Below are 27,676 nucleotides of genomic sequence, written 5' to 3' on the forward strand. Positions count from 1 at the left end.
TTCCGCCCCTCACCGCCGGCCACGGCGCTCTCCCGCCCCGCAGCGCCGCTCGGGGCTGAGGCGGAGCCACCCCTCGGGCCCCGGAGCCCTCCCGCTCAGCGGAGACTCCTTCCCCTCGTTTGATTTATTTATGGGGAGGCGGTGCCGCGGGACGCGGAAGTGCGGCTGGAGCGCCGCAGCAGCCATGGCGGCCCCGCGCGTCCTGCTCCTGCCGCTGCTCCCGCTCCTCGCCCTCCTGCCGCGGGCCGCCGGCGACCTGCGCGCCTTCGTGGTGGCCCACAGCCACATGGACGTCGGCTGGGTGTACACGGTGCAGGTCGGCGGGGGCGCCGCACGGCTGGGGAGGGTTCGCTGCGGCCGGCGCTGAGCCGCAGGCAGGGCTGCCTGGAGCCGCCTAACGGGGCCGGGCGCCGCCGGCTCCCGGGGCTCCCGGGGCGCGCCGCCTGCGGAGGAACGCGCAAATCCTTGTCCGGTGCAGCTCCTGCCCCGAGTCTGGCCTGGGGTGTCCGCCGTCCCCTGGTGTTCGGGATCCTCCTTTGGAGGACGCATGGTTAGCGTAGGAGCCGTGCCCTTGGGCTGTGGGTTTGTGTGCGCCTGTGTTCAGCAGGATGCTCCTGATGGGGTTGTTTGTTTGTTTGTTTGTTTGTTTTTAAGGAAAGTCTTAATTCTGTTTGATGGGGCTTTGATTATGTGGCAGTTTTTCATGGTCTTTACGTTTATCTTTTTACAAAGCCAAAACCCCAGGAAAGCCTTCTGTCATTCGTTACTATGAATTATTTTCCTTTATGTGTGAAAGATGCTGCAGACACTTCACTCATTAGAATGAAATGGTATTAGGCCTAACTAATATAAAGGAGCTAGTGACTCACCCACTATCTCTGCTGTGCATGTTATTTTGTCTTCCCTTTTTAGGAAAGATTAGTGAATTTCTCCTTTAATACTTCAAAGTCATACTCAGAAATTGCATAAGAGAGCACAAAACTAAAACTTCAAATCCTTAGTTAAAATTTCACGTTGTTTCAAGTATCTAATAATCTTGATTTCAAAAAACTCTTATGAACCAATGGGAAAATAATTGTGGAAGAAATTATTTAGATAATCCAAACAGTATTTTAAGCCACTCCTCCTACAGTCAAATATTTTCCTTTTTCTAGTGGCATGAGCATTTATACAAAGGTGTGTTTCTTTTGTGGAAAGCAAGGGGCTAGGAAAAGTCAATTTCTGATTTGGATTATTACCTCATCTCCTTGTTTCAAATGGTAATTTTCGTGTTGGAAATTTACCTAAACTGGAACTCTGCATTCATGTTTTACATTTCATGCACATTAGTTTTTCAGTGGAGAGAGATCTATGTGTCAACCACTTTAGGATGTACATTTTGTGGCACGTGTTCTTAAGTACCAGTTGTTTAAGTAGGTAAGTGTTAACTGTCCAATAACATGCAGATAACTTTGTTACAAGGAAAGACAGACATCTCAGGAAATCCTAGGATGTTGGCTGTTGTCTTTAGACATTCTCTATCGCTTTAAGATTAAGTACAGGTGGAAGATGATCTGGTCAACAAAAGTTGTTCTGGTCGAGGTAAGTGTACAAAAAGTATCTCCTTGTGTGCACAACTTCAAAATTAACATGGTGTTGTTAATTTGATACCATTTCATAGGATATAACACTATGGTAGATTATTTGATAGGTACAGCTGTCATATTTGCATTGCAATAAAAGCCCATAGGCCTCATTCTGGAATAGAGATGTTTTTAGGAGTGAAATAGGGTAGATGTATAAAATCTCACACTTTCTGTGTCAACAGTTGAACTCATTCTAAGATTCTTTTACCAGCTTGGTTTTACTCTATCCTAAAACATCAAACAAAATAGAGTTATTTTTTATAATAGTACAATTTACAGTAGATGCATCACTGCATTGTACTGGTAATGCACAGCACAGAGTCACACTTGCTCTGAGGGATCAATTCTGGTAATTCAGGCCGTCAAAAGAGGAGCTGGAATGGGAGAATGAAGTGTGCATGTGGGGTCTTTATGGTGCTGCAAAATACTATCAGTGATTTAAGGTGAACACTTAGGAACAGAGTAAGCCATTCCTAGTGTGTCTAAAAGAAAGCTGATATTGGTACTGGTCTTGGGAGAAGCTACACCTTGATCTAGGCAGGTCCCCAGTCAGGAGGATGTTTTCTGAGGCAGAAGGGCCAAAGGCTGTATGTAGACAGAACTCAATCTTTCTGAGGCTACAAGGGAAGCATGCAGCAAATGTGAGGTTTTTGATATCTCTCTTTTCAAGCCCAATGAGTGCTTAAAACAGCCCTTTTAATTTAGGTAAAACAGAATTTATTTACTTTTTTTTTCTTTCAGGAAAGCATGCACGCTTACGCAGCGAATGTGTACACTACTGTTATAGAAGAGCTGATGAAAGGAAAACAGCGTAAATTTATTGCAGTGGAGCAGGAATTCTTTCGACTCTGGTGGGATATGGTAGCCACAGATACACAGAAGCAGCAGGTAAATTGCACTGGAGCCATGCTTCCTGCTAACAAAGAATCCACACTCTTTTCAGGGGATAAATAGGGGCAAAGTACTTCACCATTTGCTTTTTTCCCAGGTCTGATGTAAGCTGCCTCTGAATCTAGGACTTAAAGGACTTTAAAGGCAGTTGCAAGAGGTTAAACCCCAGCTATAGATTAGAGCAGTAGGAGGTAGTAACCTTTGCACTGAAGATTTTTTACACTTTACATTTCTTGTTTCATGGCAACTTACTTATCTGGGGCCATGCTACTTTGAGATGTGGGTGAACCTGAAACAGGCTGCACCAATATCCATTAAAACATTCGCCACCTATCACTGCTCACAAGAAGGAACTTTTTGTTCTTTGCAGTTAAGTACTGCTCAAAAATCTGCCATTTGTAAGCACACATAGTGTGCAAAGCAGTGACTGTACATTTAATGGCAGTGATTTTTTTCTAGTAACGTCATTGTGGAGTTTTATTTGTCACTTCTTCTTTCCTCTGACATGAAACAAACATGCTGAATCAAAGACTAGACTGATAGGCTAGCAGCTGGTTGTTTATTTTGGATCCTAAAACCAAAGTGTGTACAGGTGCAACTTCCCATGGGCACTTAGAACTCCACGGTCTGTTTTGTTACCAGGAGCCTATCAACAGTTCTTTACATTTCAGTTTGTTTAAAGTTCTGGATGTTTGAAGCATTGTGCAAAAACCATACCTCTTGTCTGGTTTTCTTCACATAGTTCTTCACTATTCTGAATCTTCTGTTATGTTCTGTATTCAAATAACAGCCTGTGCACAGCTGATCTTTGCAGGAGAGACTTTGCTGGGTGTCGGTAGTTTACAATGTTTGTAAACTCTGCCCATATTCTGTAAACTCTGCCCGGTTGTAGGACAATTTTCTTGTAGATTTGTTTAATTAGAAAACTGTACTGTAAGTGGGGAAGAAAACAGCATAGGAACTGCTTTGTAGAAGGACAGGGAAGTCCTCCAACTTTCAAAGGTGAGCTGATGTTATTTCAAGTATGCTCTGCTGCTATAGGCCAAATGTAAAGTCAAGGCCCATGTTTCTAATATCTATTCCTGCTATTATGTGGAATCCAGAAGAATAATGTGTATCATGTTTGACCTTGGTAGTGCAAAATTAGTACCTATGATTCAGGCTTTAGTTTCTTTGCCTAATTATTTGTAATTGTTGCTTTTACGCATTGTGTAGTCAGTTCTCTAGTTACTTTATAGTTTCTTCTCTCAAAATTAAAATGTTTAGAACTAAATTCCTCTTAAACCTGTGTGTCTAACTTTGAAACTCTAATACTCTAATTTGCAGATAAATGATATGTTTTTAACATTAGCAAGTTGCAAGTATTGGTCCCTGAAATTAGGTCACTCTGGTTACTGCCCTGCTTTTTCCACTTGAACTCTAGCATTAATGATTTTCTGTGGTATAGGCATTCTGGTTTTAATTTTCCCTTCTTTTTTTTTTCATTTAGTGGTTTGCTTGGAATACAGGATGTAATTCTAGTTTGTTTTGAAGCATCTAGGATTTAATTCTAGTGTTGTTTTGAAGCTTTGTATTGGAACTATAGCATTAAAGACTAATAAAAGGTACAGCCTGGGTGTCATAGTTGAGATGGTCACAATACAAAGCAACACACTCCATTTTCAGAAGGCTTCAAACCTGTTTTTATTCTAGCATGCATGTTTTTTATACATTCTTACAACACTCATAAGTTTACACTTTACTCATTGATCATGAAAGATAAAGAATGTGCTTATTGGAACAGACAGTTGCAGTTTTCTCTTATTTATCCTTCTTTCTTTCTTGGTTTCTATGTCAATGACCTTGGTAGAAAATTCTTTCAGGGGTAAACATGGATCCTCTTATCAAACTTCTCTCTGGCTCACAGAAGTTGCTGTAAAACCTCTTCCACACCTGGGTACAGAAGTTGGTTTTTCAATTCAGACAAGAGAATATGTAAGAGTGAAATGTACTGCAGCAGTATTCAGCCAGATGGGAACCTTGCAGTTCTTAGCACATGTTATTTACACTGAATTTTCTTGTGTGAACCATTCCTACCTCCTTACTGTGGGTTGATGTCTGCATGCTTTAACTAGAGGAAAAAAAAAAGATGTGTAGCCACTTCTGTCTGGTTTGTAGGCGTGAGTTGATGGTAGTATGGTCCCAAGGATCACAGATACATTCTAAAATCATAGAATGCATAGTACTACTGCTTCTGTTTCCTCCATTCCTCCTTCCTTTTGCGTCCTTCTGATCAGAAAAAGTGCTTCTCTTGTACAGATACTGTTTTATTTTCTTTTTTTGGGAGACAGAAGATTGGATATTACTTAAATTACTTGAATTATTTTTATTGTTTTTCCAGCCACTCAGTGGTTCCACAAAACTTACATTAAAAAAACATTTTTGTGGCCCCAAGTTTGGATCAGAGGTATATTTTGGACATCCATCCAAGTGGAGAATAATAATTACAGATTCTTTTCATGTAGGTCAGGGCCAGTTCTGTGTTGACACCAGATATCAGTTATCTGGTCTCCCAGCATGCTAATCAGTCACCACAGTCGGCTGGAACTAATTTAGGAATGCTGAGCCCTGAAGCGTTTTCACAACATTGTGAAGGAGAGAAATGATTATAATCAAAATTGACAATCTGGCATCCTATCTGAGTAGACACTGAAGGTTCCTGGGAAAATAAACATAATAGCTCTAAAAATGGCATCCTACATGACAGATTAAAAAAAAAATGTTGAGGATTAAAATACATATTTGCATAAACTTTACTTATTGGAAGTTTGAGATATCTCTGAATTTCTGAAGGAACTAAAATAAAACCTGAAGACTCCTGATGCTTTTAGAAAGGGACATAGACTGTTCCTTCCTCCCTCCAAACACCACCCCCCCTCTTCATCCAGCATTTGCTGAAGGCTGTACTTGTCAGCATATCTGTTTCTAGGAGCTGAAATTAAACTCCCCCCCTCCCCCTAAGAAAAAAACAACCCAACCCTACCCCCCCCCCCAAAAAAAAAAAGCCAGCACCAAAGTTGAGCAGGTTGTAATATACTGACATTTTTTTTAACTAGGAAAAAGACCAGAAATTGAGGTTATCAGTGGGTTATTCAGGCAGGCAAACCTGTGGAATAGCTATTTCTTAATAAAGCATTCTGTCTTGAGCAACTTGTCTGTGCCCCAAGGGCAAGATAGATGCGTAGGGAGTGAGGAGAGATGTTTGTGGCCATGGTGTGATGGCACTGTCTGTCTGCATCCCAGAGATCTAGTTTCCAGTTAAAACCCTGAATATTACTGCTTGCCTGGGGCTCCATTGCTCCCTCATCCAGCCACCAAGTGCCTTCCCTAAGCCAAGCTGGATGCAGCAGGAGGAAGATTTTGGGAGAAGCATTAGCATCTCCTGTTTTAATCCTCCAGCTCTCGCTGCCTTGAGGCAGGATTACAGGCTGCTGCCAGTGCAGTGCCTGGTGTTCAGGCAGTATAAAAAGGCACAGTAACAGCACGACTGAAAAACACCAAAAGGTCAATGCCTACCTGCTATCCTTTGTTCCTGTTACCTGGTTTCAGTGTAAGCTGGATAAATCAGTGCACTGTGCAGCACATGGAAATCCCTCTTTTCTCTGTTACTCTCCTTTAGATAGCCTCAGTACAGACAGCCCTGTTTCTCACTTCTATCTCACTTTTTCTCCTAGATGCCTTCTTGACAATTGTTGTGTCTAGGTAATGTGCTAGCAAATGAATTTGCAGCCTTTTTGGAATGATGCTTACATTCTGTGTCTTAATTTCAATATCATAGGTCCATCAGTTGCTTCAGGAGGGACGACTGGAATTTGTCATTGGAGGGCAAGTGATGCATGATGAAGCTGTGACACTAATTGATGATCAGATTTTACAGTTGACGGGTATGCATATTTGCATTTAACTTTTATTTTTCATTGTAGTGACCTTGGAGGCTTTGTTTGGTTTTCATTTTTTCCCCTCCAAAATTGCTGTTAATTTCTGACTTCTTAAGAACTAATTAAAGCATTTCTTATTTTTTACTAGCCAAAGTATTATTCGTATAAAAATTGTTGCTTAAACAAAAACCCATTAATTTTGACATGACATTTCTGCAGCAAAGGTTTGGTAACAAAGGTTACCAAAAGCTGGTTTGTCAGGTAGAAACTTGTTTGGAGCAGAGGCCTTTTGTCTGTGTGTGTGTTTGAAAGCAAAGTTCCTGAGAAGATAGTTATGGTGAAGTTGAGGGTATGAAACACTCCTCAGGAAAAGACCTGGTAGCAATTCAGAGTGCAGGGAAGTTGTATTGTTTAGGCAAGGTCTTCTGCAGAAAGGGGCACAGGGAATGTCACTGAGGTCAACTAAAATGAGTTGAAAGACTTCCTTGATGAAGTAACCCTCATTTGTAATCATCATCGTTTTCTGTTAGAAAATATTTCCAAGAGATGCACTGTTTGCCATTTTAATCTTCTAACTTTTTCATTTAACATTTGTATGTTACACCTGTCCATCTGATGTTTCAAAGAATGTTTTAGTACGTGGGTTTGTTTGCTTTGGTCAGTGCAAACAGAAACAGGATAATTGATGCCACCTCTGTGCTAGAGATGTCTGCTCTATGCCAGGAGGGTGTAGCGGGAGGGGATGTGTTAGCACCAGCTGCCATGGCTGATGGAAACTGTGCCAGGGCTGTGGTATTTCTACATGGGACACCAAAGGGGCAGAAAACACTTCTGTTATTTCTGCATCTGACTGCACAGCACCACTGACCTTGTTCCTTGTCAGTGTTTATCAGGAGCTCAGGATTAGCAGCTGCTTCTGTATCTCAGTACACTCTGGCCAAGAGGAGGAGGAGGAGGAGATGTGAACTTTTTTTTCTCTTATCTGACTCCCATGTTTAAAGGTTGCTTTATGGGCTTTAGAGCACTGAACCTAGGACTTCTTAAATAAAATACTAAAATGATTGAAGGGTCCTTTGGTTAAACACAAACACAGCTTTTCTATACATTGTAGTTAGCTGAAAAAGACATTCTTTCTAATTTAACATTTCATTCTGTGTAAACATAATCTTTATTTTTAAAAAAGAAATTTAAATTTTGGTAATTTATTAACCAGGAACAAAAGTATTAATGTATTTTGAAATTCTCATTTGTTTGTCCAGAACCCTCTATTCAGTATGAGTACATACAAAGAAAATTGATTATGTGGAGTTCAAGTTGAGAGGACAAAGCCAGTGCAGACATTTGTGGTCTAGATTTCATGTCTTCTATTGTCTGTCCAGAATTCCAGTGTTTTGGAGAAGCCTAGAAAACCCTGTTTCAAATATGTCTCTATCAGAATACTGAAACACATTGTGAATATTTTAGCTAGGGAAGACATTAACCATGGGAAAGATGAAGTGGAAAGAGGCCTTGCAGCCTCACTTATTCAAATGTGATATTAAAATTTGAAATAGAGTTATTCCAGAGAAGATATGATTGTATTTTCAGATAGTTCTGAGCATAGTTCTGTAACTATGAAATAATGATCTGCAATTTGTTTTTCTTTTTTTTCTAATGATGAGTATCCAAGTGCAATATACCTGAGTTCCAAATAAAATCTACTGCTTTCCTGGTAGTTTTACTTTGATTCAAATCATTTTTCTGGGTTCATGCTATTGTCTGGACTTTCCTAGTTTGGGGCTTGCTTTCTTCAATACTCATTTCTATATTAGTAACATTAGTAACTAAATTAGTAACATTACTTGTAAATAACATCAAGTATCAAGTTCACTATTAACCTTTGTCTTTTTTAGTTTCATATGACTGATAATCATAGTCATGCTAGTTTTGTTTAGTGGATGGTTTGCTTCCCTGTCCCTTGTCATTAATATGAGACTAAAATTTTCTGAGAATGGGTTTTATGGTTTTTAAGCAAACTTAAACTAAGCCCTAGGTTGTTGTTTTCATGCAGACTCCAACCTGGCTATTAGCCTTAACCTAATCTGTAGCTATGTACTTTTTCCAAGACCTGTCTCTAATCATAATTCCTTTTTGTTGTAATCTTTTATAATGTTAATAAGTTATACTTGGCATAACAATATAAACATTGTCAGTATGAAACTTTTTGGTGTGAATGATTAAATTCCCAAAACTTTGAATGCTTTGGGAAACAGCAACAAGAAGCTATCTTTTAAGTGCTTACCTGTATCACAATATCCCTATTAAACTTAGGAAATTAACTTTTAGAAGTGTTCCTAACCTAAACAAATTTTGCTTTGCAGAAGGTCATGGGTTTTTGTATGAAACTTTTGGCTTCAGGCCTCAGTTTTCTTGGCATGTTGATCCTTTTGGAGCTTCAGCTACAACACCAACTCTTTTTGCTCTGGCTGGTTTCAATGCTCATCTTATTTCTCGTATTGACTATGATCTGAAGGCTGACATGCAGAAAAACAAGGTAAAAATACCCTTAGGAATGAAACCATTGCTGGCCTCTACTTACAGTAATCTAAAACATGACATTAAGATAAGAATCTCTGTCATCTGGGCAAGAAAATGTAGGTATTTCTTGTTTAAATGGGACATGCTGATTGCATGTGACGATGGTGAAACATTAAATCTGTATTATATGGTCAATTAACATCTTCATGACTTCTGGTCAGTGATAAAATGTAATCTAGCCTGAAGAAGACACAAAATGTGGGCAAATGGGCAAGTCTAAATGGACACTGAATTAGGAGAGTTTGAAGCAGAGACATCTGGGAGTTCCAGCTTTCCCTTAGGGAATCTTGTGTCTGTTGGGTTTTATGTGAGCAGGTGGGGTTTTTTTAACCTTTGGGCACAGTGTTGTCAGGCTTGGAACATTTATTTATGCCTGTAAAATTAATGATACTAGGTCAGTTAAAGTGGCAGCTAGTCATGGTTTTGCTGAATTCAGGTTTTCTTTCCTGTTCTGCCTTCTCTTGCACAGTGTCCCATACACAATAAATGCTTTTCATATCACTCTGTTGGACCCTGATCTGTCATCAGTTTTACTCACTACTTTAATATGAAGTGAAAATATGGGGCATTCACCACTGTGTTCTGGGCACTAGGCAGTTTTTATGAATCTTGGGTAGAACTCAAGTGTCTCTGAAGAAAACAGAATTCATGTTGAATTTAGTGAAGCCTGGACCTACCACCTTGTGTTTGCAGTGGTTTGCAGTTCTTTCTTTCTGTTAAAATCTTTTATGACCTTTTCACAATCTTTGCCCAGCTATTTTTTTTCTGGCCCTTAAGAATCTGAAGGCTTCCAAAACAGTAAAATTCTACTTCAGTAGAATTTAAACATTAACATCAGTTAAACATTGATTCCCACTGGCTACAGTGCAGTCAGATTACATCTGGATCTTTTCTAGCTTATAGGTGATCTTTTCTGGCTTATAGGTGTTCAGCTTCCATTGAAACAGCTGAGGTATAATGGCTGTGATAAGCCAGGCTTATCTCTGGATTTTAATGTGCTGGCATTGTGCTGCCTCCTCTCCTTCTGCATCAATTATAATGGAAAGAGGCACTGATGTGGCCTCCTGTATATAGTGTGGGACCTTCCCTAGGATACCATTGGCATTGGATCTTCAGAAAAAACACTTAAAAGTATTAGAAGTGGTGGAAGGGAAGATGGGAACTCTGAAGTCTTAAGTTGTTAATGATGTATTTCTGTGAATGTCATCAAGGGTAATGGTTTCTTACCTTTTTGTTTTGTTTTGTTTTCCAGAAGCTTCAGTTTGTGTGGCAGGGCTCTCCTTCCTTATCTGCAAGACAGGAGATCTTCACCCATGTTATGGATCAGTACAGTTACTGTACTCCATCACAGTTACCTTTTTCAAACAGGTCCAAAGATTTCCTAAATATGCAGAAATGTTGTTCACTTTGGAGAGTTTGTTATTGGGGTTTAAACATTTTCTTTGACTGTTTTCTTTCAAAAGTATCCTACTGCTTTCTCCTGACCTGTGGTAGGTCCAGGAGATGTCTAGACTCTTGATCTGAATAAGAGTTATTAAGCATCCTGAGCTTTCCACCACAATAAAGAAGTTTGCTCAGTACCTAACAGTTGAATTCTCAAAAGTGGCACTTGGTACTGACAGGCATTAAAAATACCTCTAAATATTGACAGGCTTGTTTTCTTATACCAGGAGGCTTGAAACATAGGTATGGCTTTCATCTACTTAAAATACAGTGACTTACTTACAATGTCAGTCCTTATTAAAAAAAAAATAGAATAAAAATGTGAAACAAATTAATTACTGTAAATAGAAAATGTCCAAAGCAGGACTGGTTTTTTTTTCTCTGCCTGGAAATAAAGATTTGAAAGCTCCAGGAAGCTCAGTAGGGAATTGGCTATTGCTAACTGATTTTCTATGGGAGATTTTCAGCATTATCTTGAGCTGAGGTTGTGTCTATTGTGCCGGTATAAACTAGAGCAACAAAAAATTGCCATTAATTTTGTGAAGAAATTTGAGAACTTTTGAAAAATTTATTTTGCTTATTGGCTTATCCATTAAAATACTCTTTGAAAATCAAGTCTACTTGGGGGAACATCCTCATTGTTACAAAGCTTGCTGGTTTGACCTATGGTTTCTTTGTTCTATGCCAGCAAGCAGCAGGGACTTGAAAAGTTGCAGAGTGTTGAAAGAAAACTGGAGACTCTTCCCCCTACCTCCACCCCCAAATAAATACTTAAACCTAAATACTAGCAATGAATATAAACTGATTTTTTTACCTCTTATTCCCATTTTATTCCAGCACCTTTTGATGTGTTTTTCGCAGTTGAGTAAATCCTGTTTACAGCTTACTGCTCTCTGCTTCTACTTAGGTCAGGATTTTTTTGGAATGGATTTGCAACTTTCCCAGATCCACCAAAAGATGGTGTTTATCCAAACATGAGTCTCCCTGTCACAGATGCCAACCTCCACCTGTATGCACAAACCATGGTGGCAAACATCAAGGAAAGAGCAGCCTGGTTCTGGACAGGGGACGTCTTGTGGCCATGGGTAAGTGCCTGGTCAGTGTTTGCTTGAGAAGAGACAGGTACACACCAGGCTGTAAGTGGATGGTTCTTGCTGCAGCAGGTACTGCAGAAATGCTGGTACAAACCACATGACATGAAGTGTTCTTCTAATAATTGTGATCCAAATGACTGACTAATAATGATATGTAAAATTTCCTTGTATAGCCTGCCAGTTGTCTATCAAGTCTTCCACCCTACTCAAGATAGAAAAAATACTCAATATATTTACACCCTACTCAATGTAAAGATAACCTCTTGCATAGCTATATATTACAGCATTGCTTCCTTTTTTTACCCCTTGCTTTGTCTATTTAAATGATCTTCTTTTTTAGCTGCTTAGCCCAACATAACTTAGTGTTAACAAAATTGTAGCATTATGGGAAAGTGTGTGACACTTGGGTAGACATGGTCTTTCCTAACAGATGTGTAATCATTTTCTTTTAGAGTCTTTGTATTTTAGCTAGGACCATAGGCAAGCATATCCCAGCTTGGTCATCCAAACACTTTCTTCAGCAATATGCTGTGTTAATTACATCCTACATGTACATATAGCACTGATGTGCTCTTGCTGTTTTCAAGTCCTTAGGAAAGAATAACTTTGCCTAAACTGAATGTACAGTTTGGTTTCTAATTTTGATGGGTGCTTCTGGTCTCATAATTACAATATTAAATTATGTGTGTTCTTTATGGACTATTTCCCCACAATATCTGTTGTTACAAAGAAAAACTTTTTCTGACTGATGAGTCACTGATTTGTTTTTCTCCTGTGTTTATGACACTGTTGCTTATATTGCATCTATTATTTTTTAGAGAGTGAGAAGTAGAATATAACACTCTGTAGTTGTGCTATAGTGAAAATTGTGCTGGAATGAGAAGTTTTTAGCAGTACAAATAAACCCCTAACATCTAGATGCAAACCCACAGTTTTGCAGTAATTTAAGAAAACTTATGGGTTTCTGTGCTTGTGATAATGCTATGTAAAGAAGTAGAGAGAATATATGGTTCTAAAACTCTATGCTTTTTTATGATTTTTTCATGATTACAGACAATCTGTGCAAGTAACCCTGCCCAGTCTTGATAGTTTTGTAACTAGTATCAGTTACATGGACAGTCAAAATCAAAATAATACCCCTGGAACATAGACTAATGTTAAAAATGATCCTCCCTAATTATCTGACCAAAGTGATTTGGCTGTTCTGTGTTTGGAATTTCAGGGCTGTGACAAACAGTTCTTTAATGCATCTGTTCAGTACTCTAACATGGACCTGTTGGTGGATTATATCAACAAACATTCTGCTGAGTTTGGAGTGTCTGTCCAGTATGCCACTGTCAGTGATTACTTCCAAGCAGTCTATAGCAGGAATCTTACATGGGAAACTCGGGACTCTGAAGACTTTCTTCCATATTCAACAGGTAATGAAGTTCACAGCTGCCTAATGTCTGCCTCAAAGGTACATATGTAAAATTTTAATAAGGCAAAATGAGCAATAAAGAAGAAAAATGCCTTCTGGTAAGATTTGTTCGCTCTATGAGGTGTCATCAACAGACTAGATGATCCCAACTTAATTGTGTAAAAAAGATGGTTAAGTGGCCAAATAGAAAAATGTCTCATTTTTACTGTTTAAAAGAACTGGATTATGCATAGCTTCGACCAGAGGTGGAAAATGTGATGTGGAGTGATCTGTGAATGTCTGGGGAAGCTACAGGTAACCAAGGGACCAAGGCAATCTGAAAGCTCTTGGGGTAGTTCTGTGTTACTACAGTGGAAGGGGGTTCCCACAGTGAAACAGTCAATGTTGAGGATTTGGTGTCAACACTATTGTAATTGTCAACACTAAGTAATTGTAGGAAATTTATAATCTAGTCATATGTGGCCTCAGCTCTCTTCACAGAGAGCAGCAGGCACAAGTTCTCCAAGGATTTTTCCTGGGAAAGGCAGTGAGAAGTTCAGAGAAGAAGAGAAAACAATTCTTATCTCTATTCACTGGTCCTGTTGTTTGGCACATGTGGAATGTGTTATGGACATTGTTTAGCCAAAGTGATTTGTTAATTGGACACCATTGGGTCAAAGCTGTGTCCTGACTGTCTCAGACAGTCACAGGTTTTTCTTTAGCATCTTTTTAGTATTCTTTATATCTTTTTAGTATGTAATTTAGTATAGCATTAGTGTAATATAGTATAGCTTAATAAAGCAATTGTTCAGCCTTCTTAATCAGAGACAGAGCACATTATTCCCTGGCTGGGGGATCGCCTGTTTCTTCTATGGTCATATAGACTTGAATGCCCATTAATGCTTGTTGCATCCATCAGGAATCCAGTTTGTGAGCTCCAAATCCAGTCTTTTCTATAAAGCAAAGCTACTAGGTAAGGATGACCTGATCCAAACAAAATACTAATGTAGATGAACCCCTAAAGTCTCCTGTAGGAGAAAGTCTTGCCTTTTTCATTAAAGAAAACAGTTTGAAATTCTGGGGTGGGAGAGAATTCTCTTACAACTGAAGTCTAAACAAGTAAAAATATGGTCAGTATTTCTGAAATTTTGTAATACAGTGTTACAAAATTTCTTTGCTGCTCCTTGTTGCTTGCATGCTGCACTGACTTAGCTTTTCAAGCAGAGCTGAAAAGTACTAGAAAAATACAAAAAATTTCATGCCATACCCAACATGTCTTTAATTCTTTTCCCCAATAAATTTACCCTTTTAGACCTCATGTCAAAGTATGCAGAGAGAAGGCACAGCCAATTTCTCAATTTCCAAACTCATCAGTTTATTTTATTGCCTGGTTTATTATTAAAATCCCATTGATTTCATTAGAACACCTTTCTGAATAATTGTAGCTACCACTGCTTCATCACATTTTTGGCTGTGTACATATATTTCAGATTGTTCTGTAATGTGTCTGTTAACTTTTCAATGAATATAAATAACCACTGTTTCTTGTGAATCATGGCATGGACTGATCCCTGACTCCCTCAATTCCCTCTAGGGATCATACCTAACAACTTACTGATAAAAGCATTGCCACTTCTAACTGCTAATATCCTTTCACATCTGGGCTCTTTCCTTTATCTTTTGGCATAATTTACCTGCAGGATTCAATTGCTATTAGCTTGCATAATAGCAGCACCTTCAGAGTTCCAGCTGGGTGCCCACACAGAGATGCAGTTTTTTCCCCAAATGACTTTCTGTGCCTGGCAATTGCAGTATAGATTTGAGTGCACTTTCTCCCACATGCTGTTTTGCTTCTTGATGATTAATCGTCTCTTATTCTTGCTATGCCCTTTTTTTGTGAGTCACTTATTGGGTTCAGTGTCACTTATGATATATGGAAACTCAAGTTTTAAGTCCCAGATAAGTATTTCCTTCTGCTCTGCATTCGTTGTACTGTGCTGATACATATGTGTGGTTCTTCTGCTTGTAATGTTTAAAGCTAAAACTCAATTAATTCTGTTGAAACTTCTAGCTCTTTTCAGTCCAAAAATAAGTTTTTTGAGCTAAAGATCCTATTTTCTAATTGTTGCCTTAGATCTTGGGCTGATAGCAGATTATTACATTTGCATGTATGCTCCTTGGAAAACACTTTCTGCAACTTCTTTTTGGAAAACCTATATTTCACTAGTGTATTTTAAAAGAAATTGCCCCCAAAAAACACACACTCCCACCCCTAGGAAAGTTTTGAAGGTTTTAAACAAATAATTGTTTTCCTATTTCACTCTGTGGGCTACTGAAACATTAACACAAACAGAATGTTGAAATACTTTCCAGTAACCACTTGAGGGCATCTTTTGATGTAGTTTGAAGTGCTGCAGTAGTTTGGAGTCATCACATCACTATTTCTACTCCAGTGTGAAGAAATAAAATTTAAGCTAAATCCCTTTGACTGAAAGGTTGAAATTTAGTGTGTGTATGAAGCAATTACCAAAGATTATAATGTATTTTATTAACAACTAATAATAATACATGGTTCAGTGAAACTTCAAAAATTCTTTTGTGCAGATCCACAAGGAAGAAATTTCCATAAACACAGGCTAACTTGGTTGCTACTGGCTCTGTATCAAACTTGCATCTTACTAGGCCTGTAGGAGAGATGATAGTTTTTCAAAATGCATGTTCCTGGCTGAGTTTCTTTGTAGGCTTTGTGACCTTTCTACCTGATGGCTGCTGTGTAAATCCCCAGTTAGATTCATGTAAGAAGCTGAACAGTAGTAGTAGTAGTAGGATAAATGAAGTGATTATTTTGATGTGTATTGGATCTGTTCCACTCTAAACAGAGCCCTTCCAAGCATGGACTGGGTTTTATACTTCTCGGAGCACATTAAAAGGAATTGCAAGGAGAGCAAGTTCACTGCTTTATGCTGGAGAATCCTTTTTCACACAGTATGTCCAGAAACACCCAGAAGGTTCTGTTTGCAAATGTAAAGCCTTAAAGCAACTCCAGAGTCTTAGATGGGCAGTTTCAGAGGTAAGGACTGATTTATTTTCTACTTTGAATGAAATTTTTTATTTTCCAAATGAAAAGTTTGCATAAGCATTTCACCTGGAGTGTCTCAAAGTTGCTGTTATATTTTTGGAAATAACTTCCCCCTCTTTTGCAAGCCATAAGTAAAAATAAAGCAATTTTTCAAAAAAACTGTCTTGAAACATGACTTCAGCCCCTTAACCATGCATCATGGTTACTGGCAAATGTTTTCTTCAACCAGTGAAAGAGTATGTGGTTTCAAACTTTGCATTTGAAATTCCTTTTCCTAGTGTTAGTTTTGTTATTTACAAAATTGTTCTTAAAAGTAAATTAAAACCAAAGAAAAATGGAACTAATCGAAAACTACTGATAATCTCTACTTCTGCAATTTAGAGCAGGAAGGACAAATTTGTTTCTTCAAAGTCCAACAGCTAAGTGATTAGCCTTGTATCATTAACCATTTGCAGTCCTCAGTGCTTTTGCTGTCAATAATTATTTTGTCTCCTAAGGTAATGACCAGATCTAAGTATGAAATGAAAAACCTGTCTTGTTATTGTAACTTGGTTGGTTTTTGCCTCTGAATGTAGCTGTCATCTCTTATTGTTTTAAGTTGTGTGTAAGAAGTTTAGTTGACTATCATGTTAACACAAATGCAAACCTGAAGTTGTCATTCTGTTGCACCTTTCAAATTACTTCTAAATGCAAGGTCCAGCACCACGATGGTATAACAGGCACAGAGTCTCCCAAGGTGAAGGACATGTACATGAATAACCTGATGTATGGAATGCTCAACGTAAAGAAGCTAATGGCTTCCATAATCTTTGATATCAACAATGCAAAGAAGGATGGAGAGGTCTATTCTTCTGTTTACACTAAAGACTCAGGAGAACCAGGTACTTTTTGCACAGCTTTTCTAATTTTCAACCTTATGAAAGCTATCATGTTTTCCTCCAAAACAATCAACATATTATGTACATCGAAGTTCTATGAACCATGGCTAGAAAATCATGTTTGCCTTCTGAGACCCAGGATTTCTCAGCTGATGTTAGACAGAACTCTACCTCAGTGCTTTTATTAGACCTGGCTCTCAGTTTCAGACTTCAGTGTAATACAAGGAAGAGGTGCTGATCAGAGTAGTCACTAAGCTAACTTTACTCTGCAACAGGGCATTACATGATAAGGAGCACAGTCAGAGTCAAGAAATGTTCTTGCTGTAATGTACTGCCAGCTTGTGTAAAAATGTAAAAGGATTTTTAAGAAGTCTGTTCTAAAGACTGTACACTCCCTTTTATCTTGACTTTGGAAACTTTTTAAACAGTCAGATGTAAGCGGTGCCGTGGGCTGTGCAACAGACCCATTTGGATTTTTACAGGACTGTTTTTAAATGAGGCTTCTCATTTGATCTTCTGTATAACTGATAAAGTTAATACTGCATGACAATGAGTTGTAAGCAGCTTATCTTCACTAAATGCATTTACATTCAACTCAGGTGTCATTTTCTGAATACATGGTCTTTTTTGATTGGGCAGAGAATAGAAGAATAAAGCAGAAGAGGTTTTAATGAAGGACCGTAAAAAATTTTCCTTTTTTCAATCATGAAGTTTTACTGCAGGGTTTTATGTTGAAATTTTGTAAGATAGTTGTACCTAGACAGATTCCTTAAATACATTTTAATACCACATTTTAAAAATACATCATGTAGTGACTACAAGTTTTGTTTGTTTGCACAAAGGTGCTGCAGATGTGGACCTGTATGTGGTTGTCTATAACCCATTGGCATGGAACATCACTACCTTTGTCACAGTTTCTGTCAGCAGTGAGGCAATGAGTGTGTATGATGAGCTGGGACGTTCTGTGCCAGCACAGGTACTTTAACTTTGTTTCTTTCTGTTACTTTTTTCTCACTTGTCAGTTTTCATTAACTGGATTCTACCTCCTCTTGAAGTTGGATTTTCCTACTTGTCCTTCAAGGGTTGTTTTTGCTTGTCTGTTGTCTCAACAGAGAGACTTTTTTTACTCTCTACAAGGACTTGCTGCTCTTGTGGTGTGTTTGGTCTGTCCTTTGCATGTCTGCTGTATGTGACCTGGTGCTTCTTACCTTATTTTTATTTTTGTGAAAAAACACTGTTTCAAATAAATCCTTTTATGTTGAAGCATTGCCTTACAATTGACAGCCCTGTTCGAACAATTGACAGATTGCCTTGGGGAGGGAGAAGAAGAGAATTAAGAAATGTAGGTCTTAGAAACTGGTGTCAGTCAGTTGCCATTCTGTCACAGCCAAGCTCCAAGACACAGCCAGCTGTTCCAGGGGAGGGAAGAAGGTGGCCTCAAGTGAGGGCTAGCACTGGCCTTTCTCAGGAGCATCTGCTGTACAGAATGCATCACCATCAGGGGCTTGATAAATCTCCAGGAATGCTTCCTGCACATAAGGCCTGAAGAGGCCTGGCACAATTCCAGATGCTCCCCTCTGTCCCTGAGATGCCAGGTAGCTCAGCAGGTTCTGCCAGCTGCACAGTTTCTGTGACCTGTGGCTTACCACTGTGACCATGCATGAAGGCACATTGTAGTCAGGTACTGGGGCACAGCAGCTGTCCCTTGTTCCTATGCATGTGGTGGCATGAGACCACACTGCCTTCATCTGCACACCATCAGTCTCTTGGGCTTGGCACGTGGTCATGCTTCACTAGAAAGGCTCAGCTTAATCCAAGTTCACCAGGCTCCCAATTAAAAGCAGCGTGGATCTACATTATAATTTAGAATTATAAGAATGGCATGTTTAAAAACTTATTAAAGTAGAAGCTAATTTTTATAATTTAGGGCTTACAACACATGAAGGTAATTGCCTTGCTAATTAATTTTCTGTAATGAAGCATTTTTGTGTATGCTAATATACAGGTTCAAAGCTCCGTGGAGTCCCAGTCTACGTATGATCTGTATATTCTAGTTGCAATAAGTGGCCTGAGCTACAGAAAATACAGCATTAAACCCTTGGAAGGTCAGCAGCCTGCCTTTGTTGGGAGCTCAGTCAAGTACAAACGGAGAGACCTGGCTCGTGCAGGGCAGCAAAGGCAGCAGTTGTTTCCTGTGGTTAACAGCTGCTACCAGATCGTGTTTGACCAAAACACAAACCTGATGCACAGCATTACAGACAGGTGAGATTGCCTGCTTCTTTCAATAGCATTTCAGATTTTTTAAAAACAATTCATAAAAATAAGTGCAAGGATTTGTATTATGTGTCTTAATTCCAAGACTCAACAAAATGTTCTTGATGGTCTTTAAAGTTCTTTTTTATCCCCACTTCACATGCTCTCTTTTTACAGGACACTTCAGCACTATCACAGGCAGAATTCCAAACTAGTTCTGTGATGCTGCCCTGTTTAACTTTGCAGTTGGTCTGAGATGACATATCACAGTAATAACTAGTATATCAGCAGAGTTTCAGTGTACTTTAGAACAAAATAGGGTTATGAATGTGCATTTTTATTAAAAATTAGTAAGAAGCACATACACTATGGCTGCACAATGCGCCTTAAGTGATAAGTAAGAGCTTACACTAAGTAGTGTTTTGCAAGTCCCATATCACTCTGTGGTAGAAAGCTACAAAACTCTTTGAAAGGAAAATTAACTAAGGAATTTCCATTTAATGAGGTAGGAAAAATGGAAGAATTATCAAGATTTAGGTGAGATTTGAGGTTTTCAGTTGGTCTCTCTCAGCTGATGTGAATTGGCCCAATTTCTTCAGCTTCAGTGCAGTTGTGCTGCATTTTGCCTGCTCAGGATTCAAATTGTCACCTATTATATACTGATGGAATGTTTGACCCCTTTTACACTGGCATGGTGATGGCTAGATCTCTTTCACCTTTGCAGTTTTGTTCATAATTCTGCCTCCTAGAGCAAGAACTTGTTGTCCAGTATCATTAAAATCAGTTTTAGAAGTATAGCTGGACCTTAACTTAAAGAGCCCTGGAGTATTTTCTCAGAGTGCCTCCAGATCATAACTGCCTCCAGATTCTATGAGAAATATAATGTGGAAGAACAAAAATCTAAATTCAGATTCCAGTTTTTCCCATCCTGTTCTGGCAAGCAGGAAGAGCTGGAATTCAGCATGCAGGGGAAATTAAATATTCACTTTCTTCACAAGCCTTCAGACAAGCTCAAAATGCTTGAGTTTCAGAAAGTTCACACTGGGATAATGGGAAAGAATGAGGCCTCACAGGTCAGAATGGGAGGAAAGGTTGAAAGAAATAGGGATCTTCAGTTGGGAAGCCCTTTACATTCAACTGCAACAGTTAGAAGTTCTAGATCCTGCCCCTGCACTGACCGTGCCTCATAAGAGAAGCGGTGGAAAACACTTGGATATTCTCCTCAGTTAATACAAATTGTGGGTAGCTGCATTAACATGAGATAAAATGTTTAGCAGTATAAATTTATATGCTAGTTTAAGTGATTTTTCCTGTTTTCATAGCAAGTTGCCAAAGGCAGAGCAGGTAGCTGAGAGCAGCATCTTAAATTGCCTTCATATGACTTTCTAAAAATTGTGATAATAAGTCATGAATAGCAAACTGTAAGCTTCAGTGGAGAGAGGAGGAGATACAGTAGGTGGTAAATGTTGATATCCTGTTGATTTCATTGTTGCCAGTGTTAGACATGAAAACTTGCATCATTCTGATTTTACCTAGCTACAAAGTTCAGTGAACCTAATTATTCATTGGAGCAGTGCAGTGTGCCTCATTCCTGTGAAATGGGTAGTTTTAATCCTGGAGCAACTCTGTCATCAAAACAATGAGATAATATAGATGATGTTTAATCTTAAGATGTTTCTCTTCTACAAAAATAGAAAATTACATAGAAACTCCATTTGCTTACAAACTGACATGTATCTTAATGGGAAGCACTTTAGTTCTTTGCTGTTCTCATTTATTCAGTCTCACAAAATCAATCCACTGTGAAGAAACAGTTTTTTTGTCCTTACATTTTCTGCCTCGTTCCTGTTGTTGTTCAGCTTTGCATTTATCATGTACAAAATGTGTTTGTAAGTTATATAATTTTTACTCTTCTGTGGATTCTCAGGGAGACCAACCAGACTGTCCAGTTCACCCAGGAGTTCCTTGAGTACCACGTAAATGGAGACACAAAGAAAGGACCCATTTCAGATAATTACTTGTTTGCTCCCAATACTTCAGCTGTTCCAGTATCAAAAGCAGTGGGGTTGGAAGTGATGTCTGGAAGCTTGATGACAGAGATAAGGCAGTATTTCTACAGGTACAGCACCATTACAGCTTCACTGGAATGTCTGGATGTGTATGAGGTTACTTCTGTACAGTTACTCCTAAACAGTGAGCTCTGTGTATTTGTACTCTTTAGGCTTTAGACAAAAGAACTATTGTACATCTGCTGAATGTGCTGCTGAGGAAGCACCTCCTGTAAATCATAGAATCATAGAATTGTTGGTATTAGAAGGACTGTAAAGATTCAGTTCCAAACCCTCTGTAGGGACACCTTCTCTAGACCAGATTGCTCAAAGCCCCATCCAACCTTCAGGGCCAGAGCCAGAAGCACCTCCAGGGATGGAGCATCCACAGTTTCTTTGTGACAGTGTCTCACTACCCTCAGAGCAAGGAATTTCTTTCTAACATCTTATCTAAACCTACTCTTTTTAAGTTTAAAGCCATTTCCCCTTGTCCTATCACTATGTGCCCTTGTCAAAAGTGCCTCTCCAGCTCCCCTGTAGGTCCCCTTCAGGTACTGGAAAGCTGCCCTGAGGTCTCTCCAGAGCCTTCTCTTCTCCAGGCTGAGCAATCTTAAACTGTCTTCATAGGAGAGATGCTCCAGCCCTCTGATCATCTTTGTAGCCCTCCTCTGGACTCATTCCAGCAGGTCCTTGTGTTTCCCATGTTGAGGGCCCCAGAGTTGGATGCAGTTCTCTGGGTGGGGTTACCTGAAGGGGAAGCAGAGGGGCAGTATGACCGCCTTGACCTGCTGGCTCTGCTGCTTTGGAGGCAGCCCAGGACAAGTTTGGGTTTCTGGGCTGTGAGCACACATTTGCCAGCTCATGTTGAGTTTCTTATTAGCCAACACCCCCAATTCCTTCTCCTCAGGGCTGCTCTCCAGCCCTTCTCTGCCTAGCCTGTGTTTGTGCTTGGGGTTGCCCTGACACAGGTGCAGAGCTTTGCTCTTGGTCTTGTTGAACTTCCTGAGGTTCACATGGGCCCACTTCTGAAGCACATACTGCTGCAGGAGGGAGGGAGGGATGTGGAGATTATTTAGGGTAATCCTTTGTGTGGTGCATTTTTTAATGCAACTTCTGTTGAGAAACTGGTTCTGTACAACTCAATGAATATTGCAGCTAATAGCTTACATGGATGGAAATTTGACATAATGATACATTTTCATAACTGTGAATATCTATCTTGAAAGCAAATTAGAGAATGGAGAAATGAATCCTTTATAAGGTCACTCTGACCCCTGATGAACTAACTGTTCTCTGTGGTAAAATTATATCAGTCTATAAACCCTTCACCCCCTTTTAAGTCTGGTTGTTTGGTTGAAGTCTTTGGCTTTACATGGCGTTGCTCAAGGATTGTAGTTGAGAAGGACCTTTGGAAAGTAGTGTGGAATTCTTGCATCAAAGTTGATGTCACCCAGATTGAAAAAATGCATGTATTCTGTACAATGTAAATATATTGCTTAGAGAGTCATAATAATTTTTAAATTTGTTGTTAATTTTGAGAAAAACAGAACCTTTGTAATGAAATGAAGAATCCTACTTACACTTGTAATGTGAAGGAAACTTACAGGATATCACCTACTTTGGTTGAATATCTGTATATTTGAAAGTTAAATTGAAATTAAAAATAATTGTGCATGAAATAAATAGAAAATGGGCAAGAAAGTTGTTTGTGTAGGATGACATGAGGGCCTTGCAAGTTTTTTCATAACCAGTCAAGTGCTCCACCTTATAAACTCTGCATTCTTCCTCTCATTTTATAGCAATGTTACTTCCCAGGACTATATTTATGCAGTGTACACCAGGCTGTATTCAGTACCAGAAGGTTACGATGGGAAGCTGCTCTGCCATAGGATAGAGCAAGAATACAGCGTTGGGCCTTTGGAATTCAATCGTGAAGCAATTCTAAGAACAAGCACAAGTCTGAACACCAGACAACTTCTCTACACTGACAACAATGGGTATCAGATGCAGAAAAGACCATTCAAGGCATATGTGAATAACACAGTGGCTCGGGTAGGCACTAAGGTGTAATCCAAAGTCAGCTGTGTCTTATCTTTGCTCTCTGGTACTGTTTCCTGTGTTAATATTATCTCTGCATGGTTTGCTGTGTGGTTGCAGAACTATTACCCTATGGTCCAGACTGCCTACATAGAAGATGACACCACAAGGCTGATGCTGCTTGCAGAAAGAGCTCATGGTGTGTCAAGTCAAGGGAATGGACAAGTTGAGGTAAAGTTTGAATTTGTATTTCTTTTTCTAGGTGGGCATACTTTCATGGCTGCCGATAATGTAAGTAAAGCCTGATGGCTGATTCCTGTTGTGACATTTACCTTCCCAATACAGGTGATGCTACACAGGAGACTGTGGAACAACCTTGAGTGGGACCTGAATAACAATCTCACTTTGAATGACTCTTCAGTGGTTCGCCCTGTAATCTGGCTTATTTTAGGAAGCAAGGCTGTCACCAACACTTTGTATCGGACAAGTGGCCTGGCATTGGAGCATAGGCCAGTAGTGATGTTTGGAGCATTATCAGGTAATCATTCAGTCCCCTGTGCTACCTTTAGCATCTGAATGGCTTGTTTATGTTGCTTTGATTTATGCTGTTGAGTTTTTAAATGCAGGCTTCAAGCAAACAGTTAGCATGTGGTGAGTTAGGAGACAGATTTAGAGCCTGATAATTACTTAGCATTAATTTCAAAAATGGATGTTGTCCAAGTATATGTAATGTTTCTCTTGTTATATAATTATCTCTACTTTGAGAGGAAAATAAATTTTAAAGCATCTAATGAGAACAAAATGTTCACACAGAGAATTAGTGCAAAGTAGGTAGTGCACCATATATCAGCTTCCTGGATGCTGAGTCCTTAATGACCATTTTTGAGTTATTCTTTTAAAAATATTTGTTCACCTTATCAACTAAAGCCTGAAGCCTGGTATTGAAATAGCAATTTCAAACTGAAGTGAAATTTGTTTTATGGAAAGCTCTGCCACACTTTTCTAGCAGTTAAAATCATGCTGCTTTCTGCTTAGTATCTTGGAAGGCCTTGGAGGAGAAGGCATATCATCTATTTTGCCTCTGCCTTGGCAGAATAAGCAAAAAGGCCTTTACCCTTCCACAGTGCCCTAGCCAGGCTTGTGTGTGTGATGGTTGTTTAATGTTTGTTTTGTTTTATTTTGCATAAAGGAGGAGATAAACCAAAGCTACCCCGACAACTTCAGCAGAATTCAGTCCATGACTTGCCTGTAACTCTGCCACCTAATCTTCATCTCCAGACCCTGAGCATTCCAGGGTGGAGGTACAGCTCTAATCATGCAGAGCAGGTCCACAGCATCCACATGGGTAGGTGCCTTCCAAAAGGTGGCTGGATGTTACACCTAAATAAGCTGGTTTTCTTTTTTTTCTCTCTTCTGTGGCTAGTATTTTGATTTATTTAAAGCATTAAATTCCTCAATCAAGGAAGTTAATTGTGCTGTATTATTTCTCTGCCCAAGTAGTAAAATATTTCTCCTGCATGAGTTTGTTATGCCTGTTAGTAACATTCCTGTCAAAGTGGGAGGTGGGTATTTCCTGATATTAGTCCTCTTGCCAATTTTAAAAAATAGGAACTAAGTTCAAATGATGGGAGTTTAAAGTTTAAAAAATTAAAGTTTAAAACTTGGGTTTAATTTTAAAGTAGGAAAATACACTCATTTTGATTTCTTTTGAAGGTGAACAGCAGCAAGGTGATCCAGATTTCAGTCGTGTCCTGCTAAGAATTAGACACTTGTATGAAGTTGGAGAGGATCCTGTGCTGTCTCAGCCTGTGGTAGTAGATCTAAAGGTAAATGTAACCCTTCTAAAGGTAAATGTAACCCACCAAGTGAGGGGTTTTTATTCCAGAGAGAAATGGTTCTGGAATGCCACATCCTGTGTTACAATGAAGTACACAAAAGATGGATATAAATGTATTAGTAGAACTTTACCTCAGAGGGAAGTGAGCCTTTTTTTTTCTTACTTGGCTTTGCAACACAGAAGCCATCACTTCAGATGAAGTTGCCATAGGCACAGCATGAAGATCTGCTAAATATGGGTAGGACTGGTTCTGCTGAGCTGTTGGTAGTGTAACACTTCCTGCAGTACCTTAACCAGTGCAGAGAGTAGGATTCTGTTTTGTTGTTTCTTTAGTTATTGAAAATTGTTGAATATTGAAAACCTATAATTAATGAATCTTGGACAGGGTTAAAGGAAAACTTTTTTTTCTCTACAGTTTATTTCTGTGAGTTGTTCAATCTTTGTCACTTCCATCATGTACTCACTTTTTTTCAGTTTCATGTTTATTTGATCTTTCCTATGGAAATAGATTACTTTATACTCCATGGCAGCAGTTTATTATTTTGATTGTCATGACAGAAACATGGGGAACAATGTGTAGAATTCTCTGTTTCAGTAAAAAGGAGAGTGTGAGTTTCAGCCCTTTTAATAGACTCTGTACTGCAATGCAGAGGAAGCTTTCAGCACCTCAGCTTCTTGGTGTGAAGCCTGGCCAATTTGTATTTGCCCTTGTGCTGCACAACCTTGCAGATTTTCAAAGTCTCTGCTCCAATTACAGGCCAATGCTAGAGTTGAAAATTCTCTCTGGTCTTACTGTGTGCTAGGCTGGTGAGTTGATACTCTTGTCTATGAACCCTCCTTTGATTTCTGGTGTTCTCTTTACTCAGTCTTTGCTACAGGGAGTGGGATCAGTGATGGCAGTGGAGGAGCGATCCCTCACGGGCACCTGGGATGTGAACACTTTGGAGCGCTGGAAATGGAAGACCGCACAATACCCAGGCAAAAGTAGGTGGAATAAGGTGGTTGGTGTCCATTGACTGTTGAAGCTTGACGATTAGTCTAGTTAAAAATATTTTTTAAAATTGCAAGATTAGAAATGCATTATTGTTTTGTATGACAGACCTGGTACCTGTCACAGCCTGCAGGTAGGAACATTTAGCTCAGATTCCCTGCAAGTACCAGACTGTTGTATTTATCGGATAGCTTGTTTTGCATAGAGCTGTTAAAAAGCTTGGAATCTTTCTGGAGTTTTCTTTGTCCAGATAGAAGTGGCTACTTTATGAATTCACACTTGTGACACAGATGGATTTTGTCAGGTGCTGATGAGTTGTGTTTATCTAAGTTGAAGCCTGTGCTGCAGAAAAACTCAGAGCTGCAGTTAAAAAACTCTGCTGTAATCAGCTTAAAGGACTCTATGGATGTGATTCAAGTTAGGGCTGACACTCAGATCCAATGCTGTGGATGACCTCATTTTATTTCTCATTCCAGTTAGTTGCTTGGACAATGTTCTTACTGTCACTTACATACATATTGTGCCCTGTAAAAAGCTTGCAGAGGTTTTGGAATGGGCTGGGTAAGAGTTTAGAGCTCAATTTGACCTGCAGCTCCAAACCTTTTATTCATGATGAAGAAAAGGTGCACGACTGTAAAATGAAGAGTCATTTCACAATTTCTGTGTGAGTCACGTGTTTGAAAACAAGAGAAATTGTTGTATATTTTAATATTATGAATGGGTACATCTTGGGCTCCATACTACTTTGAGTTTTAGGGAGGAGAAGCTGCTCACACACTAGCTTTTAGGGAAGGGATGAGTTAAAACTGATGTGATAGAACAACACATCCATTTGAGTAAAGCTGCTTTAATAAATAACCAATGCTTTTGTGTTTTACAGGGTTCTTCAACAGCACAGAGTCCTCAGAAGACTTTACAGTAACTGTTCACCCAAAGGAAATAAGGACTTTCTTTGTATACTTTCAGGTTCAATAATGTTTGATGATGTATTTCAGGTGAATATGTAATATCTTTGAAGTTTTGTTTCAAGATACAAGTGATAATCTTGAAAAACATCCTACTGCTGTTAATGAAAGAAAAATTAATTTTGGAATAAACTTTGAATTTAATTGAGTTGTTGGCCTCAGCTGTGGGTGTTTTTGTTGGTTAATTATTTACAACTTTTCTTTTCTGAAACTTGCTCAATGCAAAAAAGACCTGTGTTGCAGAGTCAGCATATTGAGCATTATTTTGCTTGCTATTGATGGTTTTGAAGTGATTGCTTCTACAATGCTTCACTGTGGAGCACTAACAAAATCATATTAGTCCAGCAGTCTTGAATTGCCTTTCTAATTAATAGTGCTGCCAAGAGTCTTCTCTTAAGGTTTTTATTGTTAGAGAAGATGAGTTCCAAATCACAGCATAGTCATTGATCAAGGGGTGCTCTGTTCCTACATGGAAGGAGAAATGCCTGCTGTGTTTCAGCTGCTTTGTCTTCTGGGCAAAAACTGCAAGGTTTCTGCTTTGCTGTAAACTGAAATGCAATATACTCTTTGTATTCCTTAGCCCCAAGTTCATTTAAATTGTGACTCTTTAAGGTTCAGAACTTTGACAGAATCCTGGTCCTG

General features: G+C 39.1%; 1 protein-coding gene across 2 annotated transcripts; it reads left to right on the plus strand.

Moving 5' to 3' along the window:
- The first annotated feature begins 174 nt into the window (after positions 1 to 174).
- On the plus strand, positions 175 to 27,182 carry MAN2B2 (mannosidase alpha class 2B member 2). Of its 2 annotated transcripts, none has more exons than XM_066548648.1 (19): positions 175 to 316; positions 2,367 to 2,513; positions 6,334 to 6,439; positions 8,794 to 8,966; positions 10,263 to 10,378; positions 11,361 to 11,538; positions 12,770 to 12,968; positions 15,826 to 16,016; positions 16,720 to 16,906; positions 17,746 to 17,879; positions 18,909 to 19,165; positions 21,084 to 21,275; positions 23,004 to 23,256; positions 23,362 to 23,472; positions 23,587 to 23,779; positions 24,431 to 24,586; positions 24,955 to 25,067; positions 25,945 to 26,062; positions 26,950 to 27,182. In XM_066548648.1, exons 1-19 carry the CDS (start codon positions 185 to 187, stop codon positions 27,042 to 27,044), a joined length of 3,051 nt encoding a protein of 1,016 aa, XP_066404745.1. In that variant the 5' UTR covers positions 175 to 184; the 3' UTR covers positions 27,045 to 27,182. The 2 variants fall into 2 exon arrangements, with proteins under 2 accessions (XP_066404745.1, XP_066404746.1); XM_066548649.1 differs by lacking the exon at positions 175 to 316 and adding an exon at positions 1,534 to 1,581.
- The last annotated feature ends 494 nt before the right edge of the window (positions 27,183 to 27,676 follow it).

The sequence above is a fragment of the Molothrus aeneus genome, chromosome 4, assembly GCF_037042795.1.
Source record: "Molothrus aeneus isolate 106 chromosome 4, BPBGC_Maene_1.0, whole genome shotgun sequence".
Lineage (NCBI taxonomy): Eukaryota > Metazoa > Chordata > Aves > Passeriformes > Icteridae > Molothrus > Molothrus aeneus.